The sequence below is a fragment of the Apodemus sylvaticus genome, chromosome 7 (assembly GCF_947179515.1).
Source record: "Apodemus sylvaticus chromosome 7, mApoSyl1.1, whole genome shotgun sequence".
Lineage (NCBI taxonomy): Eukaryota > Metazoa > Chordata > Mammalia > Rodentia > Muridae > Apodemus > Apodemus sylvaticus.
The window spans coordinates 15,033,096-15,054,608 of record NC_067478.1 but is presented as its reverse complement, the minus strand read 5'-3'; the positions used below and the strand labels follow the sequence as shown (position 1 = coordinate 15,054,608).

General features: G+C 51.2%; 1 protein-coding gene across 1 annotated transcript; it reads right to left on the bottom strand.

Annotated features, from left to right (window-relative positions):
- Positions 1–99: 99 nt before the first annotated feature.
- P4htm (prolyl 4-hydroxylase, transmembrane) lies at positions 100–18,083 on the bottom strand. The gene is made up of 9 exons (XM_052187251.1): positions 17,720–18,083; positions 17,400–17,481; positions 5,537–5,727; positions 4,714–4,810; positions 3,718–3,880; positions 1,851–2,036; positions 1,254–1,344; positions 950–1,073; positions 100–551 (listed from the first exon to the last, which is right to left on the bottom strand). The coding sequence occupies exons 1-9, from the start codon at positions 18,074–18,076 to the stop codon at positions 331–333; spliced, it is 1,512 nt and encodes a 503-aa protein (XP_052043211.1). The 5' UTR covers positions 18,077–18,083; the 3' UTR covers positions 100–330.
- Between the last annotated feature and the right edge of the window lie 3,430 nt (positions 18,084–21,513).

Sequence of the window (21,513 nt, the reverse complement as noted above, 5' to 3'; positions counted from 1 at the left end):
GATCCCGCTTCTGATTGGTCCGATCAGAGAGTCACCTTCCCCTCCCCCGCCCCATGTGAGACTAGCGGGAGGGGCGGCGGGCCTCCCTCCCCTCCCCCCAAGCGGGCGCTCAGCTCGCCTGCCCCTGGCTGGAAGCCCTGTAGTTTTATTTAACGGAGCAGCATGGAGGCTGTACACCAATAAATAACGTGAATGTAGGAACTGCGCCTTTCATCGCGGCTGCAGGCAGGGAGGGGTAAGGCAAGAGGTCAGCCGGAACTTCAGTCTGCAGTAGGACAGAGGACCTGCAGGGTCCTTGACGTTGGGCAGCGGGTGACTCAGGGCCTTGCGTCAGAGCTCCACACGGGCATCGCTGTAGGCCCGGTCCAGGGCCCACTCGGGCTGCGAGTCAGTGCCACCTTCCCGAGCCAGACGAGCCATCTCCTGCTGGAACAAGGCTTGCCGTGCCCGGCTAGGGTCCACATTGATCCAGTTGTTAGCGATCCATTTGGTGCCACTGGTGACCAGGCAGCCCCCGTGCAATGAGTAGTCATCCACTTCACCTACCCACCCTGGCGTAAGAAGGTGACAGGAACAAAGGACAAGTTAGGGAGGGGGACCCTAGATTGGCCCAGCCTGAGCTGTGCAAACCTCTAATCCCCATGGAAGGACTTGGCGTCTCTCCCACTAAGGCATGGTCAGCATACTGGGCCCTCTAAAACCAAGCTTCCTCGCTTGTGAGCCTGGCCATAGTTCTTTCCAGCCTGAGGTGTGGAGAGAGGTTTCCCTGCCCTAGACTGCAGGAAGACTGGTGCATAAGGAAGACAGGCAGAGATAACCCAAGATACTGTACTAGGGTTACTGTGTTTTGAAATCACTGGTTATGACAGAAACAGCCCTCCAGGGCAGCAGAAGGGAGAGAGGAGTTCCCTCAGAGAGGCCCAAGACCTAGCCATGAGGAAACGCTCACCTTGCCCATCAGGAAGGTAGTTGTACCAAAAGACTGCAGTTCCCTGCTGGGGCTTGACCCGAAGGTTCCCCTTGTCACAGTGCCTTCGAGTATCTCGGAGGTCAACATCATCCTGAATCAGACTCTATGGACAACAAGGTGACAATGTTTTTGGACTGCAGGCCATTGCATGACTGGGTAGCCAAAGCTGGGGCTGGAGGGACAACAGACAGATGTGCCCCCGTCCCTGGTCTGGAAGGGCATGTCCACACTTGCCCAAGGCCCTACCAGCCCAAGAGTAATAGAACGGCCCATTGGCCCCTACCATTTCATCATAGGTCCTGTTGTCTGCCACGGGGAAGACGGTCTCGCCCCCACCGGTGACGTTGTTCAAATAAAACAGCACTGTCATGTAGCTGTAAGGCAGGGGGCGCTGCTGAGCGGAGCCCCAACTGTGGACATTCCCACTTGCCAGCAGGATGCCCAGGGCCCACAGGGTCAGGCTAGGATAGCTAAGATGTCTCCTGGCCTCTTCCCCACAGAGTGGGGCCAAGATCACAGGTGCACTTAGGTAAGTTTGTGACCTTAAACCAAAGATCTGGCCTCTGGCCGGGGAAAGTAAGCTGATAGAAGCTGCACTATCGTGTAAAGTCTCCATGCAACTGGAAGGCCTGAGGCAGAGACCTCCAGCAGTGCAGTCAAGATCGGTGCTTACATGTAAGGGTAAGTTCCAGTATCTGTGGACACCTACAATGGCCAGGGGCCACCACTTCCTGTTACTCCATTATCCGTGAAGGAGAGACTTGGGAAAGCTAGGGGTATGACTGGCCAGGATGGCCCAGTGTATTCTTGGCCCCGTACCAGGTCAAGGTGACCAGTCTGGGAATTGAAGCCCCTACCCCTACCCCCATGGGGTACTTGCCGACAGGAGGTCTCAAAGGGTCCAGATTCATTGGCTACCAGCTTGGTATGGGAGCAGATGGTCTCTGGGTACACAGGTCCACTGTCCACATGGGCATGGTAGTGACCTCCCTCACCATATCGGACCACCTGGAGTGGCTCACTGAGCTCCACGATCTCTGGCGAGAGGCGAGTGAGGCGCAGCACCCTGGTAGGCAGCAGGTACTCAGCAGGAAGGCCACCTAAGGGAGCTGCCTAAGGTGGGTCCTAGGCCAGCCACAAGCATTTCCCCTGCCCGCCTCCCCTGAAAATTCCATGAGCCATGCTGGGCTTGATTTCTAAGAGCAGGAAGGCTGTAATTTCTATGTAGTGCTTGCCTGACGTGCGCAAGGTTCAATCCCAGCCCACCAAAAGCTGATGTGCTGGGTGCCTGTAGCCCCAGAACTTGGGATTCGGAGGTAGAAGCGGATAGCAAATTTGAGGTGAGTCTGGGATACATGAGACCTTACACACACACACACACACACACACACACACACACACAGCAGACAGAGAGCAAAGGATCTGATCTGTGGTGGTGATGATGACCTCCTTATATCCCAGGCTGCCAGACACAGAGATATCCAATTACTAGAGAAAACAAGATGGCCGCATACTCAGGGGGATCAGGAGAGTTGAGACTCCTCTCTGGAATAAAATTGCTCATTAAAAAACCCCTGTTTTGCCAGGCAGTGCTGGCACATGCCTGTAATCCCAGCACTTGGGAGGCAGAGGCAAGCAGATTTCTGAGGTCAAGGCCAGCCTGGTCTACAGAGTGAGTTCCAGGGCAGCCAGGGCTACACAGAGAAACCCTGTCTCAAAACAAAACAAAACAAAACAAAAAACCCAAAAGCCCTGTTTTTTTTTGGGGGGGGCGGGGGGAGTGCTGGAGAGATGGCTCAGAGGTTAAGAGCACTGACTGCTCTTGCAGAGGTCCTGAGTTCAATTTCCAGCAACCACATTGGCTCACAGCCATCTGTAATGGGATCTGATGCCCTCTTCTGGTGTGTCTGAAGACAGCGACAGTGTGCTCACATAGATGAAATAAATAAATCTTAAAAGCAAAAAAAACCAAAAAACCCAAAACAAAACTGTTTTTACGTTTTGTTTTCTTTCTGTTATTTTTCTAGATAGGATCTGATGTAGCCCTGTGTTGGCCTGGAACTCTGTAACCTAGGACGATCTAGAACTCCTGATGCTTCTGTCTCTGCCTCCCAAGTTCTGGGATTGGAGATATGCACAGCAGGACCTGGTTTTCTGCAGTGTGGTGATCACACGTCGCTTTTCACATGCTAGGCAAGCTCCTGACCATCTGAGCCAGGCCCTCGCCTCATCTTCCCAGGTCTTCTGAGACAGTTTCACTCCCAAGTCCAGGCCTTAGCCACGGACTGCAGGATGACGGCTGGGAGGCATTCCCCTGCCTTATGAAGCTATCTGTCCAAGGGTCAGGGCTTCTCTGAGCAGAAATAAATCCTCACTTTCCTAATTATCAGAAAATAAATATTTGATCGATTGCTTTTTTTTTTCCAGACAAGGTTTCTTTCTGTAGCCCTGGCTGTACTGGACTTACTTTGTAGTCCAGGCTGGCCTTGAACTCATAGACATCCCCCTGCCCCAGCCTCCTGAGTGCTGGGATTAAAGGCATGCGGCACCACGCCAGGCTTGATTTATTTCTAATACAGGTTGTTTGCCCACAACCAGGCTAATGGACATCTGTTAGCTGCCTGTATTTCAAGGTTCCCCATTCCTGCTCTAACAACTGAAATTGGTTCATCAGTTCTGTCCCTTCGGCTCTGGCCAAGGACTTGCATGGCGCCCATGCAGCAGGAAGAAGGATCTCAGGTGCTCACCTCTGGCGGATGGCGCGCATCACGTGGTGAGCGCCCTCACCCTGGTGGAGCCACGTGTGGTGGCTGTTCCTCACCAGCTCATTGGACTCCGCTTTATGGCTCCTCATGTACTTGTGGAAGTCTCGAAGGTCCATGTTGGAAAATTCCTGCAGACTCAGCACGCCTGCGCAGAGGCACCCTTATCAGTGCCTGCCCGGCCAATGGGGCGAGCACAGCGGCAGGCGGTACCTCCCTACCTACCCCAAAGGTAGCTGCAGCCCCTGGCCTCAGGCACTGGGGGGCCATGTGTCCCCACCTGGACTCGGGTCAGATGAACCTGGTTTCTGTCACATCGGGCCCTGAGGGAAGACCCAGAGAAGTTTGTTTTCTGTATAAACCTTGATTTGGTCCCGAAAACCCAGACAGCCAGAGCAGGGTCTCCATGGGACACTCGGGCCACATGACCAAGATGGCCCCAGACTCTGCGGCCTGCCCTGTAATAGTGTGAGAGGTGCTCCAATCTATAGAGCGTGAGGAGAGAGAGCAGCCTGTGCAGAGTCTCCCCTGGGGCCTTCCACACTGTAGTGTGAAGGCAAGGCCAGTCCCCAGAAGTTCCCTCGAGTTCCATCCTGGGAGGAACCCTGTTGGTGAGTCCTTCCTGCTACAATACCATTCACCCTAGCAAAAAAAAAAAAAAAAAAAAAAAAACTCCTCACCACCCCACAGATGAGAAGACTCCTCTGTTCCTGTTCAAACCACTAAGCAGAGGTATCCCTCTGGGGGCTCGGGGACAGTGGGTGGCTTTGCTGTAATTCTTCTATCCTCTGGCCCAGAGTCTACTCAAAGTGAAAGTTGTGGGCCTGACATCATATTAAAGGGGTGTGCCCCGGCCCTCCAGCCGCAGGGCAGGCTCCAGCTGAAGTTTCACTCTGGGAGGAGGAGGAGGAGGAGAAAGAGGAGGAGGAGGAGGAGGAGGAGGAGCTCACAAACGGAGAACAGTGAAGAGTGTGAGCTCACCGTCACCATCAGGGTCCGCCTTGATCGCAGAGTACATCTCCTGAATGTTCTCTGGAGTCATCCACCGTCCATTTCCCAGGCGAGTCTGGGCCAGGACCTACGGCAGGAAGACCCTTCAGTGTGAGGTGTCCCCTAGTAGCAGAGAGTCACCAAAACAGACAAGGCATGGGTGTTGCTGTAGGGCTAAAGGTTTCAGTGTCAGGGCATGGGTGAAGAAGACACAGGAACGCCGAGGTCTCTGTGCAGAAGTGCAGTGAAAACCGTGAAGGAAGCTGGGAAGGAGGTACACATGCCTGAGGGCTGTGTCCACTCCCAGACCTGCTGAAGGCGGAATCCAGACAGGCCCGTGTCACCCCTGGACAAAGGCCTGGCTAAGGTGAGAGGACCAGGAGGACATGGGGCTGGGACCTAACTACCACGATTCAGGAGAAGCAGGTCCGCGATGAGAGGCGGGCTACACCTTCTCTCAGGAGTCCTTGTGTGAGGGTGTGGGCGAGAAAGACGCAGGCGATGGGCCCCTCAGAACTTTACTCCATCATCATTTAGACAGGGCAGGAAGGAATTCAGCCCACAGAAGGTACACTACTCAAAACACCTAGTGATAGCAGCCTTCCCTACGAAGGGACTTTCTTGCCATCCTCTGGGGTCTCTAGGGCAGTAAGGGAGGAGAAGGCAGGATGGACCCTGGGCCGGGGCAAGTCCGAGCAAGCCTGGGGTAGCATTTGACTGCAGAGGCCAGGGCTAAGCTAGACAAGTTCTGGAATGGTGATTTTGGGCCTCTCCTCCAGTACCCTCTCCCACCCCGGGGTGGAGGGGCCCTAACCTCTCGGAGCTGCAGGCGGCCATCATGGTTCTGATCCAGCAGCTGGAACAGGTCCATCTGGCTGACCTGCATGGCACCCATGGCCTCCTCGTACTCCTCAGTGGGCAGGAGCTGGCTTCGCTGTAACCCCTTCATCTGTGCCAGGTGGATGATGAGCCGGCACTCCTCGTCACTCAGGAAGCCTGGGATTTCTGCCAGAAGAGGGCGTGGGGGATGCCGATGACTGAGCAGGAGGGCTGGGCACCAAGGACCCCCCAGCCACCCCCCACAAGATTCTTGGGTCTTTCCTGTCCCTGGGTGGCCACCAGATCTGGAGGACTTTGTATTTCCGTTTACATCCATGGAGATCTGCCCATCTCTGCCTCTTGAGTCTGGGGTTGAGGGCGTGGGTACCTGGCAGGGCTGTGTGTGAAGGCTGAGTTGCCCTACAAGGTTTGTACCAGTGTTTGGGATAAGGGGACTCTTGTCAGTCTCATTGGGAACAATATGCACTTTCTTTTTCTTTTTTCTTTTCTTTTTTCTTTTTCTTTTTGGTTTTTTCGAGACAGGGTTTCTCTGTGTAGCCCTGGCTGTCCTAGAAGTCACTCTGTAGACCAGGCTGGCCTCGAACTCAGAAATCCACCCACCTGCCTCTGCTTCCCAGAATGCTGGAATTACAGGCGTGCGCCACCACCGCCTGGCTACACTTTCTTTTTCTTTCTTTTTTTTTAAAAAAAGATTTATTTATTTATTTTGTGTATGAGTACACTGTCGCTGTATTCAGACACCAGAAGAAGGCATCAGATCTCATTATGGATGGTTGTGAGCCACCATGTGGTTGCTGGGATTTGAACTCAAGACCTTCAGTAGAGCAGTCTTAACCGCTGAGCCATCTCTCCAGCCCCCAATATACACTTTCAAGGGTGTGCTCATGGGAGTGAGCCAGGCCTAAGCTAGAGATGATCTTCAGCCTGGCGGAGGTGGCGCATGCCTTTAATCCCAGCACTTGGGAGGCAGAGGCAGGCAGATTTCTGAGTTCGAGGCCAGCCTGGTCTACAGAGTGAGTTCCAGGACAGCCAGGGCTACACAGAGAAACCCTGTCTCAAAAAAAAAAAAAACAAATAAAAAAAAAATTAGAGATCATCTTCCACCTCAGCATGAAACAAGCCACAGGGTGAACTTGAACAATGGCAGAGGGTTGACCTTGGGGAAAAAATTTCCTTCTCTGACAGTCAGTGCTGGGGATTGAACTCAAGACCTTACACATATTAAGCAAATGTTCTACCACTGAGGTACACCCCAACTTCCAGACAACTTTGTTGTTGTTGCTGTTGTGTTTGAGACAGTTCTCAGAGAGTCCAGGATGACCTCAGCCTTGCTGTGTAGCCGAGGATGTCCTTGACCTATCCTGGTCCTTCCACCTTGATCTCCTAAGTGCTAGGATAACAGGTGTGTATCAACACACTCAGCTTGGCTTCTTCCTGGGTCTATATATAGGGGGGACAGGGAGGGTTGAAACTTGGTCACGCTATAGAGCCCTAGCTGGCTTGGAACTGGCTACGTGGATCAGGCTGGTCTCTGCCTGTCTCTGCCAAGCGCCTGGACTAAGGGCTTGTGCACTGCCCCGGCTGCAGTTATATTTAAAGATCAGAGGGATCATGGCTGCTTCTTGCTTTCAGTCTTCCTTTCAGCATCATTCAAGACATCCAATACTTAGAGCACAGTGGTCCTCAGCCTCCCTGCTGTTACCACTCCTTAATACAGTTTCTCGTGTTGTGGTGATCCCCAGCCATAAAATTATTTTTGTTTATAATTTTTTCACTAGTGTTATAGATTGTAATGTAATTATCTGATATTCAAAGGGGTCGCAGCCCACAGTCTAAGAACCACTGCTCTGGGCAGACCGAAGGACCTTGTTCTTCTGTTCAAGCATTACTACCGAGAAGTCAGTGGGTGTCGCTTAGGACGCTCCAGTCCCTCCATGTATTCAGTACAAATTGGTGGCCCTAGGACATTGCTCTGCGTCTGCGCGTGCACACAGCAGCCACTGCGGGCAGGCGCTGTGAAGGAGCCGGGCCCTGAGCCTCAGGAGTGAACAACCCATGCATGGCTCACAGCCCAGATGCTTTCTGCCCCAGCCCCCATAACCTTAAAACAAAAGAAAGAAGACGCCCTTGAGGGACAAGAAGCCAGCAGAGAAAAGGCTGCACTGGCTCCCTCAGAGTAGCTTGGCATTTATTTCCCTGTGTCACACTTCTAGGGCGACACGGCAGTGCTGCTGAGAAGACTACAGCAAGATGGGAGCCATCTTTAATAATGGCCACAGCTGATCATGCTGCGCCAACCGCACTGCCCGAAGCATTCCTGACAGCTCTGTCATCTCTCCAAGACCGGAAGAACCCCAAACACAGAAAGATCAGCGCTTTGTCCAGGGCCACCCAGATGTTATACCCAGAACCAGATTGGAGATCAGAGTTAGCTTCCAAGGTGTTGGGGCCCCAGATGTGGTAACATTGAAGATAGACCAGGATAAGGACCCCCATCTAAACTGCAGGACCCTAAAGGGAGTGAGCAGATGCAGGCTGCACTGCTGAAGAGTGGGCTAGCCTCAGCTGCTCATCAGTTTCCATCTCTTGGTTGCTAAAGACAGAGAACTTAAAATAGAAAAGAAAAGGGGGCTGGCAGAGGACGACTGGCCAGAGCCTGGATTTCTTTATTATTAAGAACCGGAAATCTGCAAGTCTGGAGACCATTCTAGCCCCTCCCCCTTGATGATAAAGCCCTGGATTTGATCCCAAGCACCCCATAAAACTGGGTGTGGTGAGACACACCTGCAATCCCAGTACTTAGGAGCCAGATGAGGGTCAGAAGTTCAAGGTCACCTTCTGCCACGTAGCAAGTTCAAAGCTAGCCTGAGCTACAAGAGACCGTGTCTCAGACAAAACAAAACAGAGCAAGCAAGCAGGGAAGTCAGTCGGTTGAGGCCTCATTAGGCAGGTGCAGGGACCTGAGAGTTCTGCAAAAGCCCTCAGAACTTCTGAGTGGGCACGGCCCTTAACCCCAGCTCACTAAGACCAAGACGAGGAAACTGATAGAGGCTTTGACATGGTGGCAGTGCAGGGAAACAGCGCCTGACGTCTAACAGATTGCAAGACCTTCCCCTAAGCTGTGGCACTGGACACCTGAGATGTATCTGACCCCACCCATGACATAGCAGCTAAGGCTATTCAATAGCAGATTACCTGTTGCCTCATCTTACCCAAGGCATGCCACCCAAAGCCCTGTGAGTCTCCCTCTGCTCCCTGTTTACCCCCAAGTGCTTTGAGGAAAAAGGGCAGAAGCTCCCAGGTGCTAGGATGTGTGGTCCCCCAGCCAGGATTTGCCCCAGAAGCCCAGTTCTTCACTAATCCTTTCGGCATCTATGAGTATTGGGTGTTGATGTGGGGAAGGGAAGAAAGGAAGAGGTGCTTTTGTTAGTGTCCCTGGGAGGGAAGCAAGTACCCTGGGGCAGAGATCTGTTTCCAGAAACCATCAAAGTCTCCGGGATGTCATGATAGGACAAGAGGTGTGCCACTTCGGAATAGAGACCCAGACTCCTTGCCAGCAAATGGCGGAAGCTCTGTCTGCCCAAGGGATGCTGGCAAGGGGTCACAAGGCGGTGGCTTGCCCCACCCCAGCTTAGCTCGCCTCTGAGCAGCATTTACTCAGCTCCCTCTGGGCAGAGCAAGCCCCTCCCGGAGCTCTGGATTATCAGTGGCAGCGAGAATGGAGTCTTTCAGAACTCAAAGGCCATGGGCGCAGGACGCGGACACCGTGCCAGAGGCTGCCTTGTCAGAGAGCTTTCAGTATGGCAGGGGGTGCGGGAGGCAGGGGAGGGCTGCGTGCTCCATCGAGGTTGGAGGTGAAGATCCAGGGTGTGGGGCCCTCCCTCCCTTAGCCCTCCCTGGGTGGGGATGACTAAGAAGCTGGTGGGGGAGGTGCACTGGAAAGCTGGAAAGAAGCCTGGGTTAGAGGGAGGAGGCAGGAGATAAAGGGGGGGAAGGGCTGAGGTATGAGATGTGGCCCAAGCAGTCAGCCAGGCTGCAGAGCTGTTGCTAGGTGACCACAGTGCTGTTGCCCAGCAACCACAGAGTGCTGCCTTGCTACAAGGCAGTGTTCTCGGAGCACAAGAGGCCCCACTTGATCACCCCAGCTTCTCCCACACCAGAGTCATTAACATGTTGCAGCCAGTGACAAGCCTTGTAAGCCAGCTGTGTGGCCTTCAATGCCTGCTGTGGCTTTTCCTGGAGAACTAACTGTCCTCCATAGAGACTTCCCTGTGGGCTACGATCTGGGTGACAGCAGAAGTCCAGGCCTCCCACCCAGAGTGCCAAGAGTGAGTCTTGGCATAATGTCTCCACTATATTCAATGTCATAGTCAAAGCACACCCCTTTCAAATCATTCCTGAGTCGATCGTAAACTAGACTCAGGCTGGGGAGGAGACCCCAGGCGGGCTGCTGCAGAGGGCTCACAGGTGGAGGCCGGGCAGCAGGCCCTGCATTCTTATCCTTGCGTCACCTCCGCTACTGACCATCAGGGCAGCATGGCAGCTGCAATAGGGACCGAGACTTGCAGCCTCATCCAAGGCATCCTGGACATGTTCCGTATCAGGGACTCGAGAGTTCTGAGTGTGTGACACCCTTTACATGGTGTGTGTGTGTGTGTGTGTGTGCGTGCGCGCGCGCTTGTGTAAGAGTGACTGTGTATGAATATGGAGGTCAGAGCACAAGGACAAACTCAGGCGTCTGTCCTTGCCTTCCGACTTGTGTGAGACGGGCTTCTTTTTCGGTTGTTCGCCATTGCATTGCCAATAGGCTGAGGCCCCGCAAGTCCGGGATTCTCCTATCTCCACCTTTCATCTTGTCATGGGAATACCAGAACTACAGGTGTGTCATAGTGTGCCTAGTTTTTATGTGGGTTCTGTGAACTTCCCTGGCAAGCAGTTCCCCCCTGAGTGTGTCAGATACATGTGTGTGAACCAGGACACATGTACGAGGGGTACCCGTATTCTAAGCCTGAATTGAATAAGAAACATACTTCTTTAGAGTGGTGTGGTACCGCTAGAACATCAATAGAAACACAAATGAGGACAAGTTGGGAGTGGTGGTGGGCACCTGCCAAGTCACTGTGTGGAGCGTGGAGACAGGGGGATCAGGAAATCAAAGTCATTCTTAGCTATACAGAGTTCCTGGCTTCCTGAGATTCTCAACTAACAAACTCTGTAAGGAGAATGGTGTCCACCCCCCCCCCCCCACAAACACCTCCCTCATTTCTGGGAGCCTGATTCAAAGGGCAGAGCATCAGTCGGACAGAGAATCTTAATCAGCTGTGTGGAGAGGCCGGAGAGAGCGCTCTTAGAGACAACCTAGCTTGTCCTTTAGTTCCATGGTCCAGTCTACAGTGAAGGGCAGACCAGCACCACAGTACAAACTCTGGCTGTGGGCACTGTGATTTGACTCAAGACTAGAGTGGTTGAATTTGGGATCCCCACCGTCACCAGAGCTGGTGTTCAGCATGTCACATGGCTGTTCCTTGACGCTGTATGAGTTCCTTCCAGGATTGCAAACAGGAAGCATTAGCAGGAAGGCACAGGGGCCACCTGTCGGTAACTACAGCTTATGTGTAGAGCCGAGACCATCAAACTTTGTGGCTAGTTCTCATCCCTGTATCAAGGATAGGGGCTAAAATTCTGCAAGGTCTGGTGGCATACACAGGGGACCCCCAAGCGCTCAGGAGACTGAGGCAGGAAAATTGACAATTTGAAAAGGATGTTATTTATTTTACATGTATGGGCGTTTTGCCTTCATGTCTGTCCATGTATCACATGTGCATGATTGGTGGCTTCAAAGGCTAAAAGAAGGTGTCAGATCCTCTGGCAGGGGAACTATAGATAGGTTATGAGCTGCACTGAACCCGGGTCCTCTGCACTGAACCTGGGTAATCGTAACCATCGATGTCATCTTGCTAGCTCCAAAGATCATTAATTTGCAGGTAGGACTGGGGCACAGAGCAAGAGCTCTCCAAAGAGATAAACTCGGGCTGGGGCTGGGGCTGGGGCTGGGGCTGGGTGACAGCTCAGTCAGCCGGGCCTGAGGGCCTGAGCTGCAGTGACTCATTCTGAGACAGGATCTCACTGTGCAGTTTGGGCTCCACCTGCCTCTGCTTCCAGGTACTGGAATAAAAAGCGTGCAAACCGTGCACAGCTTAGAGCCTGTGTTTGGAACTCAGGCAGCGCTCAAGTGAAAGGCGAGGCAAGGGTGATCCTAGGGGCCCGCTGGGCAGCCAGACTAGCTCCATCAGTGAGTTACAGGTTTACTGTGAAACTGCGGCTTAAAAACCAAGGCGAGGGTGGGAGGGAGGACAGGGGAAGAGAAGGGGGCTTACGGGACTTTCGGGGAGTGGGGGGGGGGCTAGAAAAGGGGAAATCATTTGAAATGTAAATAAATTATATCGAATAAAAAAATTAAAAAAAAAAAAACCAAGGCCAGCGGGAGGGGGGGTGGCGCACGCCTGTAATCCCAGCACTCTGGGAGGCAGAGGTAGGCAGATTTCTGAGTTCGAGGACAGCCTGGTCTACAGAGTGAGTTCCAGGACAGCCAGGGCTACACAAACTCTGTCTCAAACAAAACAAAACAAAACAAAACAAAACAAAACAAAACAAAACAAAACAAAACCAAGATGTTGGTGAGAAAGCACTGGCCACAAAACCCTGAGCTCAATGCCTGGAATCCATTCCATGGCAAAGGAGAGAACTGACTCCAGAAAGCTGTCCTCTGCCTTCCCCAGGCATGTGTGCCCGGGTCCATTCCATGTCCACACGTATGTATAATAATAATAATAAAATAATAAAAATTGTGGTATTGGCCTACTTTAGCCTCTATACATATATGCATACATGTGTGCATGTACACACATACGTGTTAGGCATGGTGACTCATACCTGAAATTCCAGCTTTTGGAAGGGGAAAGCAAGAGGATTATCATGAGTTCATAGTTGAGTTTTGGGGCAGCCTGAGCTACAATATGAGAGTGACCATGTTACTAAGAAAGAAATCCCACTCCTTGCCCTGGAAAAGGCCAAGCATGGGGTCCTACACCTGTGATTCTCCAGCACTGTAGGAAAGCAATTGCTCTCAGCACAGTGTGGTGGTGCATGCTATTTTTTTTCTGAGACATGGTTTCTCTGTGTAGCCCTGGCTGACCTGGAACTCACTCTGTAGACCAGACTGGCCTTGAACTCAGAAATCCACCTACCTCTACCTCCCAAGGCTATTTTTAAAAAAAGGTTTATTTACTTATGTTATAGGAATGCTCTATCTGCATATACACCTCACCTCCATGCTAGATCCCATTACAGATGGTTGTGAGCCACCATGTGGTTGCTAGGAACTGAACTCAGGACTTCTGGAAGAGCAGCCAGTGCTCTTTTTTTTTTTTTTTTAAGATATTTATTTATTTATCATATGTAAGTACACTGTAGCTGTCTTCAGACACCAGAAGAGGATGTAAGATCTCTTTAGTCAGATCTCTTTACGGATGGTTGTGAGCCACCATGTGGGTGCTGGGATTTGAACTCATGACCTTTGGAAGAGCAGTCGGTGCTCTTACTCACTGAGCCATCTCTCCAGCCCCACAGCCAGTGCTCTTAACCTCTGAGCTATCTCTCCAGCCTTGTGACGTGTTGCGGTGTCTGCTTTTAATCCCAGAATTCTGGGGGGGCAGGGGCATGAGGGTTGTTGTGAGTTTTAAGCACGTCTACACAGCAAGCTCTAGCACAGCCAGCGCTACCCTGTCTCAGAATGACAACAGAGATTCAGTACAGGCCTGTAACTCCTGAACAGAGGAGGAAGAGGCAGGAGGATCCTGAGTTTTGGGCCAACCTGGGCTACATACCAAGTTTTAAGTCCATGTTTGGGCTAATTAATTATCAGGAAATATAAACAAGCAAAATAAAGCCAGGATAAAAGAGAGAGACTGCAGCTTGTGCGGGCTCGTGTCTACACTGAAGAATTCTCCTTCCACAGAGACGGGGAACTTGCTCCGGTTCACATCATTGGGCATCTGGTATGTCATAGGTTCGGAGCTAAGGGCAGCAGGGTAAGGCTCAGAGGGAGCCATTCTTCCCGGCTCTGCCTCCCTCCTGAGGATGACAGTGGGCATCAAGCCAGTGTCAGGATGGCAGACAGGCAAGTAGAAGACAGGCTCAGTCTGCTCTTCCCTGGGACGCGGTGGGTTTTGAACCATCTGGCTCCCCGTACCATAGCAGTCTGGAGCTCTGCCCCGTGGTTTCCCTTTTCCAAAACTAGATTTCTTTTGGTTTCAAAAAATGGTCTTATGTAGTCCAGGGTGACGCTTTCTTGTTTAAATACTTGGTCCCCAGGTGACAGACAGAACTGATTGGAGAGGAATAGGAGGTGTGGCCTTGTTGGAGGTGTGTCATTGGGGGCGTGGGCTTTGGTCAATTCCCAGTTAGCATTTTGCCTGGAGCCTGTGGGTTCCACAGACTTAGGCTCTGGTCCTGGCTCCATCGCCCTGTCTGCCTACGGCCCGTGCCCAGCGCGATGCAATGCTCACGTCCTCGCCCTCAGGAACATTTAAGCCCCAACAAACTGTCTCTGCTCTGTTGCCTTAGTCATGGTGTCTCTGCACAGGTAATGAAAAGTAACTAAGACACCCAGGCTGGCTTGGAACTCCCAGTCCCCCTCCTGCATCCACCTCCCAAGGGCTGGGATTAGCAACTCACAGCTATGAATGAATCCCAGATTCATAAGGAGGAGGGGCTTCCTCCTTACCCTGTCCATTCGCCAACAGCAAGTCCCAGGGCTTTCAAGGTAAAACCTGGGATATCTCCCAGCAACTGATCAGTAAGCAATGTAAATGTGAGAATTGAACTCAGGACTTCTGGAAGAGCAGTCAGTGTTCTTAACCTCTGAGCCGTCTCTCCAGCCCCTAAAGCTTGCTTTTTTGTTGTTGTTGTTTGTTTGTTTTTAAGTAAAAAAATTATGTATGGATGCATACTACATGTGGTGCCTATACCCTAGGAGTGCTGGGTTCGCCAGAACAGGGGTTAAAGCTCTTAGGAGCTGCTAGCTGCGTGCTGGGAACAAGTCCTCTGCAAGAGAGGCAAGTGTTCTTAACGACTGGCGATGTCTCCAGCCCCTTGGGTTTTGTTTTTTTGTTTGTTTGGCTGTTTTTGAGACTTGGTCTCTTGGGGTAACCCTGACTCGCCTGGAACTATATTTTTAGACCACATGGGTCTTGAACTCAGAGATGTACCTGCTTCTGCACTCTGCCCCTGCCCCCACCCCCTAATCCCAGTGCTAGTATTAAAGGAAGCCACACAGCCTCCAGTGTCTGTCTGTCTGTCTGTCTGTCTGTCCTGGGGTTGTTTTGCTTGTTAACATCCATTCCTCATTAGTAGCCAAGGCACCGACTTGCTGTGTAGCCCAGGTGGGCCTCAAACTCAGGATCTTCCTGCTTCTCCCTTCCACATTCAGGAGTTACACAGCCTTCCTGGCACTGCCGAGAGCCTTAGTTGTACCCTTTGAAAGTTTTGGCAGAAACTGGGACCCATTTCGATGACCCCAGCAGCAGGTTTGCTGTTTCTTTTTTCTTTTCTTTCTTTCTTTTTTTGTTTAAAGATTTCTTTATTTTATATATGTGCGTATACTATAGCTGTCTTCAGACACACCAGAAGAGGGCATCAGATCCCATTATAGATGGTTGTGAGCCACCATGTGGTTGCTTGGAATTGATCTCAGGTCCTCTGGAAGAGCAGTCAGTGCTCTTAGCCACTAAACCATCTCTGCAGCCCCTCTTCTGTTTCTTGTAATTTACTCCTGGGGGACTTCAAATCTGGGTCTTTAATTATCTTCTTTCTAGGACAAGCTGAAAATTCAGAGGACTCTAGTTTACGGTTCACCTAAGCTAACACAAACTTGAGTTAGACATATACAGGCTGGCTAAAGAAAGGAAATCCAACACTGGGACACATCTGTTCACAGGCCTGGATCTCCCTTCTTCGGGCGCTGCCAGGCTGGACCTCACTGCCCCTCAGGAAGGCTCTCCCAGAAGCCTCAGCCCAGGTCACTGACTCCTCTGTGCTCACCACCGTATCACATCTAGTGAGTCGCTCATCCTGTTTTTTTCCCATTACAAAATCAGCTTCAGAAAAAGCTGTTTCCAATGCCTGAATTAGGACCTGATACAGGCTGTAAGTTATTCACGTGATATCGATGATAACAGTGCACAGCCTCGTAGGGCCCTTCCCACAACAGCACGCACAGGACATTGCTATTTATAGCTCTTATCCAGAGCACCAGCCAGGACCCGCTGTGCTCCACAGTAGAAGCAGTAGAGGCGTTGCACAGGCCTCCTCTTTTAGATTTTTAAAGACATGTTTTTTATTATTTTATGTATACTAATGTTCTGCCTACATGTGTGTGCATGTACCACATGTGTGCCTGGTGCTCGAGGAGAGGAGATGTTGAGCCTCCACATGGATGCTGGGAACAGAACCCAGATCCTCTACAAGTGCTCTTAACAACTCTCCAGCGGTTTCTTTTTTAAAGAGAAGATAACACAAACAAATAAATGTCATCTCTTTAAGGGGCTCAGTGGTTAAGAGCACCTGTTGAAATTGTCTTTGTACAGTCTGTGCTACTAATCTGGTGCCTTCCAGATTCGGGGCAGGTTGAAAGACTGGTAACCAGGGCAGAGGACAACTTGTGGGACTGCGGTCTTCCTTTGCAGTATGTGGGTCACAGGGGTTGAATTTAGACAATCAGGTGTTGTAGCGCCTTCATCTGCTCAGCCACCTCCCCAGAGACCTCTTACATCCTCTCTACACTCCCTTCCCTAGCAGCCAAGGACAGCCTGGGTCTGCTAATTCCTACTACCAAGGTCATGTGTCTGTATAGATCGTTTTTGTTGTTGATGTTCTTGTTGTTTTGAGACAGGTTTTCTCTGTGTGGTCTTGGTTATCCTGGAACTTGCTCTGTAGATCAGGCTGGCCTTCAACTCAGAGATCCACCCGCCTCTGCCTCCAAAGTGCTGGGATGAAAGTTAGGTGCCACTACTGCCCTGCTAAAGTTGCAAAATTAAACCCGGGCAAGGTCTGTGAACATAGCGCCCGCCCTCACCATGTTGACACTGATAGTCTTTGGAGAACTTTGGGGTCTTCACAACACCATGGTGTGGTGTTTGAAGCCTATCATTTAATTAGAACTCAGAAAACAGGAGCTGTGTGCGATGTGGCTAAAAAGGGTCACCCCAATAGTCTCTGCCCACGAAGGGTGAAAGACAGGAGCCCTAAGAACCCCAAACACTGGAGCAAGAAGCTGGGTCTCTGAACGGCGCCCCTCTGGGGGGCCGCTGGCTTTGAGGGTGATCAGTTCATTCCAGTATGGACGGCCTGATTCTAACATCAGACCGCAGGACCAGCTTTGGGAATGTGATCTCCCCAGAGGCTCCGGGATCAGCTAGCCTGGTTATCAGTCTCTCACCCTGCCCTGGATTCTGGAAGGTGACAGATTAGTAGCACAGACAGTTCAAAGATAATTTCAATAAACCGTTTGAACCTTTGTCTCAGGGTCGTGCTACCCAGCCGATGATGGAGGGGTCCACTGAGCAAAGTGTGGAAAGGGAAGAACCTCTGTCCTGTTATGGAAAAGGGGGCTCTACTTTAGTAATCCTCTGGATTCAGAGAGCGCCTCTACGAAGCAGCCATGTTTAAAATAGAAAACACAGGGTCAAAGGAAGCCTCAGGGTGGACGCTGCATTACTGCCCCCCCCCGCACCCCCTCCCCGTCCCCAGCTCTTCCCAGAAGTGTCCTGCGGACTTACCAAAAAGCAATGGTTTGAGGCTGAGGGTTCGGATGAAGTGATCCCTGCCGGCGACCACCTGGACTTTCCGCTCATATCCCACCTAAAGGAAAAGTACACAGCAGGCAGCTGGTGTGCCAGGCCGCACTGCTCAAGAAAAGTCCTGAGTCGGGGCGCCACAGTAGCAAAGTAAGTAGGCGCGCGCGCGCGTGACCCGCACACAGTGATGCGTGGGGCACCGTGGTGGCCCAGAGCTGAGCCACGGTTCCTTCAGGCTCTGCTGGGCAGTGCTTGAAGCTTCGCTCAGCGCGGGGGCGGGAGGCGGGGGAAAATGTTCTTACCTTGATGCCCTCCAGCCGGGTGAGGGGACCCAAGGTTGGCACTGGCTGGGGGCTCTGCTCGCGGCTCTGGGGCCCGGGGTCTGTGCTCTCGTCTCCGTTGCTGTAGTGCACGAAGAGCAGCAGGGCCAGCACGTTGCCCAAGTACAGGTGCACGAACACCATCAGCACCAAGAAGTAAGCACGGGAACAGATGCCCCGTGGCTTGCACAGTGGCCGCACCGGTGCTTCATCACCATCGCCTGGTCCGGTCGCTGCTCCGGAAGGGCGATGCTCCGGTGGTAGCGGCCACTGAAGATTTGAGGCCTCCTCGACTGTCTCAGCCTCAGGCCGCTGCACGGTCGCCACCGCTGCCGCCATGGCGCCCAGGTCGCGCGCGCGCCCAGGGGAGGGGCCGCGGGGGTGCTTGCGCTGCGCAGTCACTGGGACCAGGACGCCAGAGTCGGCGCGCACCGCGGTCACTAGGAGACGGTGCTTCGGGATGCTGTGCCTACACCGAGCCGCACCCATCGGTCCATACTGAGATCCTGGGACCTCGCCCACGCCCGGCTAGTAGCGCATGGAGCTGTATACACTCCATCGCCGAAGGCCATCCGCAAATGTGGAGGCACATCAGGGGAGCACCGCTAGGACAGACACCATTGCCTCTAGTAGTTTCTCGGTTCCCGGGCGAAGTCGCCGCCCCCTTCCCTCCTCCCAGAGAAGTGTAGTGGGCATTTTCTCACTCCTGGGAGAGGGGAGTCAGAGTGACAGAAACGGGACATATGACATAGTGGGCTGCTGAGGCCAATGATGCACACCCGATGATGCGATAATAGGGCAGCTTCCAGGAGTTTGGCTTATTTAATTAAAACATTTTATGTATATGGAACGGCCGTGTATGGCCGTGCCTGTATTTGAGGACAGAAGGGGCACTAAAGCTGGAGTTACAGACATTTATAAGTCACCATGTTGGTGCTGGGACTAAAATCCCTGTGTTCTCCAAGAACACTAAGAACTTAGCCAAAGAGCCTCTCTCTCCAGCTTCCTTTTTTTTTTTTAATTAAAAAATAACAATAACAACAAAGCAAAAAAAAAAAAAAAAAACCCAAACCAAATTTAAAAAAAAAAAAAAAAACCAAACCAGACAGGGTCTCATGTAGTTCAGGCTGGCTCATCAAACTCGAAAGGAATAGAGAATACATTTACTCTCCTGCTTCCACTCTCAAATGCTGGAGTTACTAGACACGCACCCCCAGATTCTCTTGCAGCTCCCTCCCAGACCTTGTAGATATTCTTTTGTTTGTTTGTTTTTGTTTTGTTTTGTTTTTTTTTTTGAGTCAGGATTTCTCTGTGTAGCCCTGGCTGTCCTGGAACTCACTCTGTAGACCAGGCTGGCCTTGAACTCAGAAATTCCCCTGCCTCTGCCTCCCAAGTGCTGGGATTACAGGCGTGTGCTACCACGACCAGCCCTTGTGGATATTCTTGAAGGCCCTTCTGCAGTCAGAATGGACCACTGAGGAAACGCTGCAAGTCAAACTTTGGTAACAGGCTGCCCAGTGTGCCCAGCCTGGGCTTCACCTAGAATCCTTCAAAATGAAGCAGGTGCTGTTTGTGACTCTTGCCTTAAAGCTCCTGAATAGGAAGAGGGAGGGTGGAAGGCTTTTCCCTAATCAGGACACCCTGGCCTCTGAAGAAAATAAAACTTAGGTTATATATAAAGCAGTCAAGGGCTGGGGTGGTGGTGGCGCACACCTTTAATCCCAGCACTTGGGAGGCAGAGGCAGGCAGATTTCTGAGTTCGAGGCCAGCCTGGTCTACAGAGTGAGTTCCAGGAAAGCCAGGACTACATAGAGAAACCCTGTCTCGAAAAACAAAAACAAACAACAACAAAAAACAAAATAAAGCAGTCAAGGCATGTTTGAACTCTGCTCTTAGGCCAGGCTACCCTCAGATGTGCAGCTAACATCCTCCCCACCACTTAACATCCCCCCCCCCCCCCACTGCAGTAAAGTACCACACCTCACTTCCTTCCAACATTCTACAATGGCAGGCTTCTTCAGGGCCACTGAATTCCAGTTTATTAATCTAGTCAACCTCAAGAAGTACTTTGTTAATCTTCCTAACCCACAAGATGAAAGGTGCCAGAGTTTTCTGGGTTAGAAACAGGTAGCAATGTTGAGCCAAGAAAAAAACAAAATAAAAAAAGCAACCAGCACCAATGGTCCTCCATCTTCGTAAGAAGTGGGAACAGAGATCAGGTGGCATACCTGGTTGTCCCTACACAGAAGCCAAAGCAATAAGGACATGGCCTCTTCCCCCAGAACTTATTTTTAGTGTGTGTTCATTGCATCTGAAGGCTGATCCCGATGGCTTCTTCCATCACATTCCACCATATTCACTGAGCAGGCTTTCTCATGTGACCCCAGAGCCCACCAACTGAACTGGTCTGACTAGTTGACTTGCCTGGAGGATCCTAGATCCACCTCCCTGGTACTGGGATTCCCAGCTGACTGCAATGCCCACAGCCTTTATGTCCGAGCTGGGGATCTGAAATCCTGACCTCAAGCTTTACCAGCTGAGTCATCTCCCCAGCAGCCTACAGTGAATTCTCAAAGGAATGCTAATTACTGCTTAATTAATTCAGTCTTGAATCTGAGCATGGGGGTACACACCAGTAGTAATCCCAGCTCTTGGGAGGTGAAGGCAGATCCTGTCTCAAAAACAAAGTTAATGATTTAAACAGACAAATCTCTACCGCACACTTAGGAATCTTCTGATTTCTGAGATGGGTGTAGCAGCACACGCCTATAACCCCAGTACGTGGGAGCCAAGAGGTTCTCTCCCAGGTTCCAGGCCTGATTCCAGAGCAGGGCTTTCTCCTCTGTAGTTTTCTGCATTTACTCAGGCCAGGAGCCAGTTTCTTGTGTAATAGGGACAACCAACAATTTCTAAAAACTATACTTTTCAACTGTTGATAAATACCAACTAAAAGAATTATCATTTTAACATGGCTTTTCTTTTCCTGTCCTCTTTTGAGACATGGTCTCACTATGAAACAGCCTAGGCTAGCCTTTAATTCCTGGTCTCAGACTCCCAGGCTCTAGGATTATAGGTATGTGCTACCACAGCTGGCTTTTTACCAAAGGTACTGTGACTTTGGGATATTAGCATACAGTATATCCAGCTAGCCTTAAAAAAAAAAAATCTTAGAAAAATCTGTGTAGCATATCCATGCCTATGCAGGCCAGGAAAAGGTGTTGATCTCCTGTACCTGGATTTACAGACAATCGTGAGCCATCATGTGCCTGCTGGAATTGAACCCTTGTCTTATGCAAGAATAGCAAGTGCTCTAGATTGCTCCAGACCCTAAAAAGACGTTTTTTCTTAAAGTGTGTGTATATATACACGTTTGTGCTACGGAAGGAAGAGTATGGAGGTCAGGGGGGACAACCTGCAGGAGTTAGTTTTCTCCTTCTGCCACAGGATCCTGAGACTTTCTCAGTGGTCAAATGCCTTTCCCCACTGAACCATTTTACCAGGGACATCTTGTGCAAAGATCACCCAAAGCAGTGCGAATACCATGTTACCCTGTACCCATTGATTTTTAAGGATGGCTTTATCTTACTGGTTCTTGCTGTCTAGTAAACATATTTACTAGTGGAGCTGGAGAAATGGCTCAGCAGTTAAGAGCACTTGTTGCTCTTGCAGAGGACCTGGTGGGGGGGGGTTCCCAACATTCATATACCTCCTTTTAGGTAGCAGTTATGAATACAATAAACACAGTACACATGCATATGAAACACCCAAACACATAA

Bases quoted from the DNA above. Each gene is read 5' to 3' on its own strand.
- P4htm (XM_052187251.1), bottom strand. From the start codon at position 18,076: ATGGCGGCAGCGGTGGCGACCGTGCAGCGGCCTGAGGCTGAGACAGTC. The intron at 3,881-4,713 runs GTGAGCTCACAC...GCCTCTGCGCAG, and splicing joins GGCGGACCCTGATGGTGACG to GCGTGCTGAGTCTGCAGGAA. The intron at 1,074-1,253 runs GTAGGGGCCAAT...TGTTGTCCATAG, and splicing joins ACAGGACCTATGATGAAATG to AGTCTGATTCAGGATGATGT.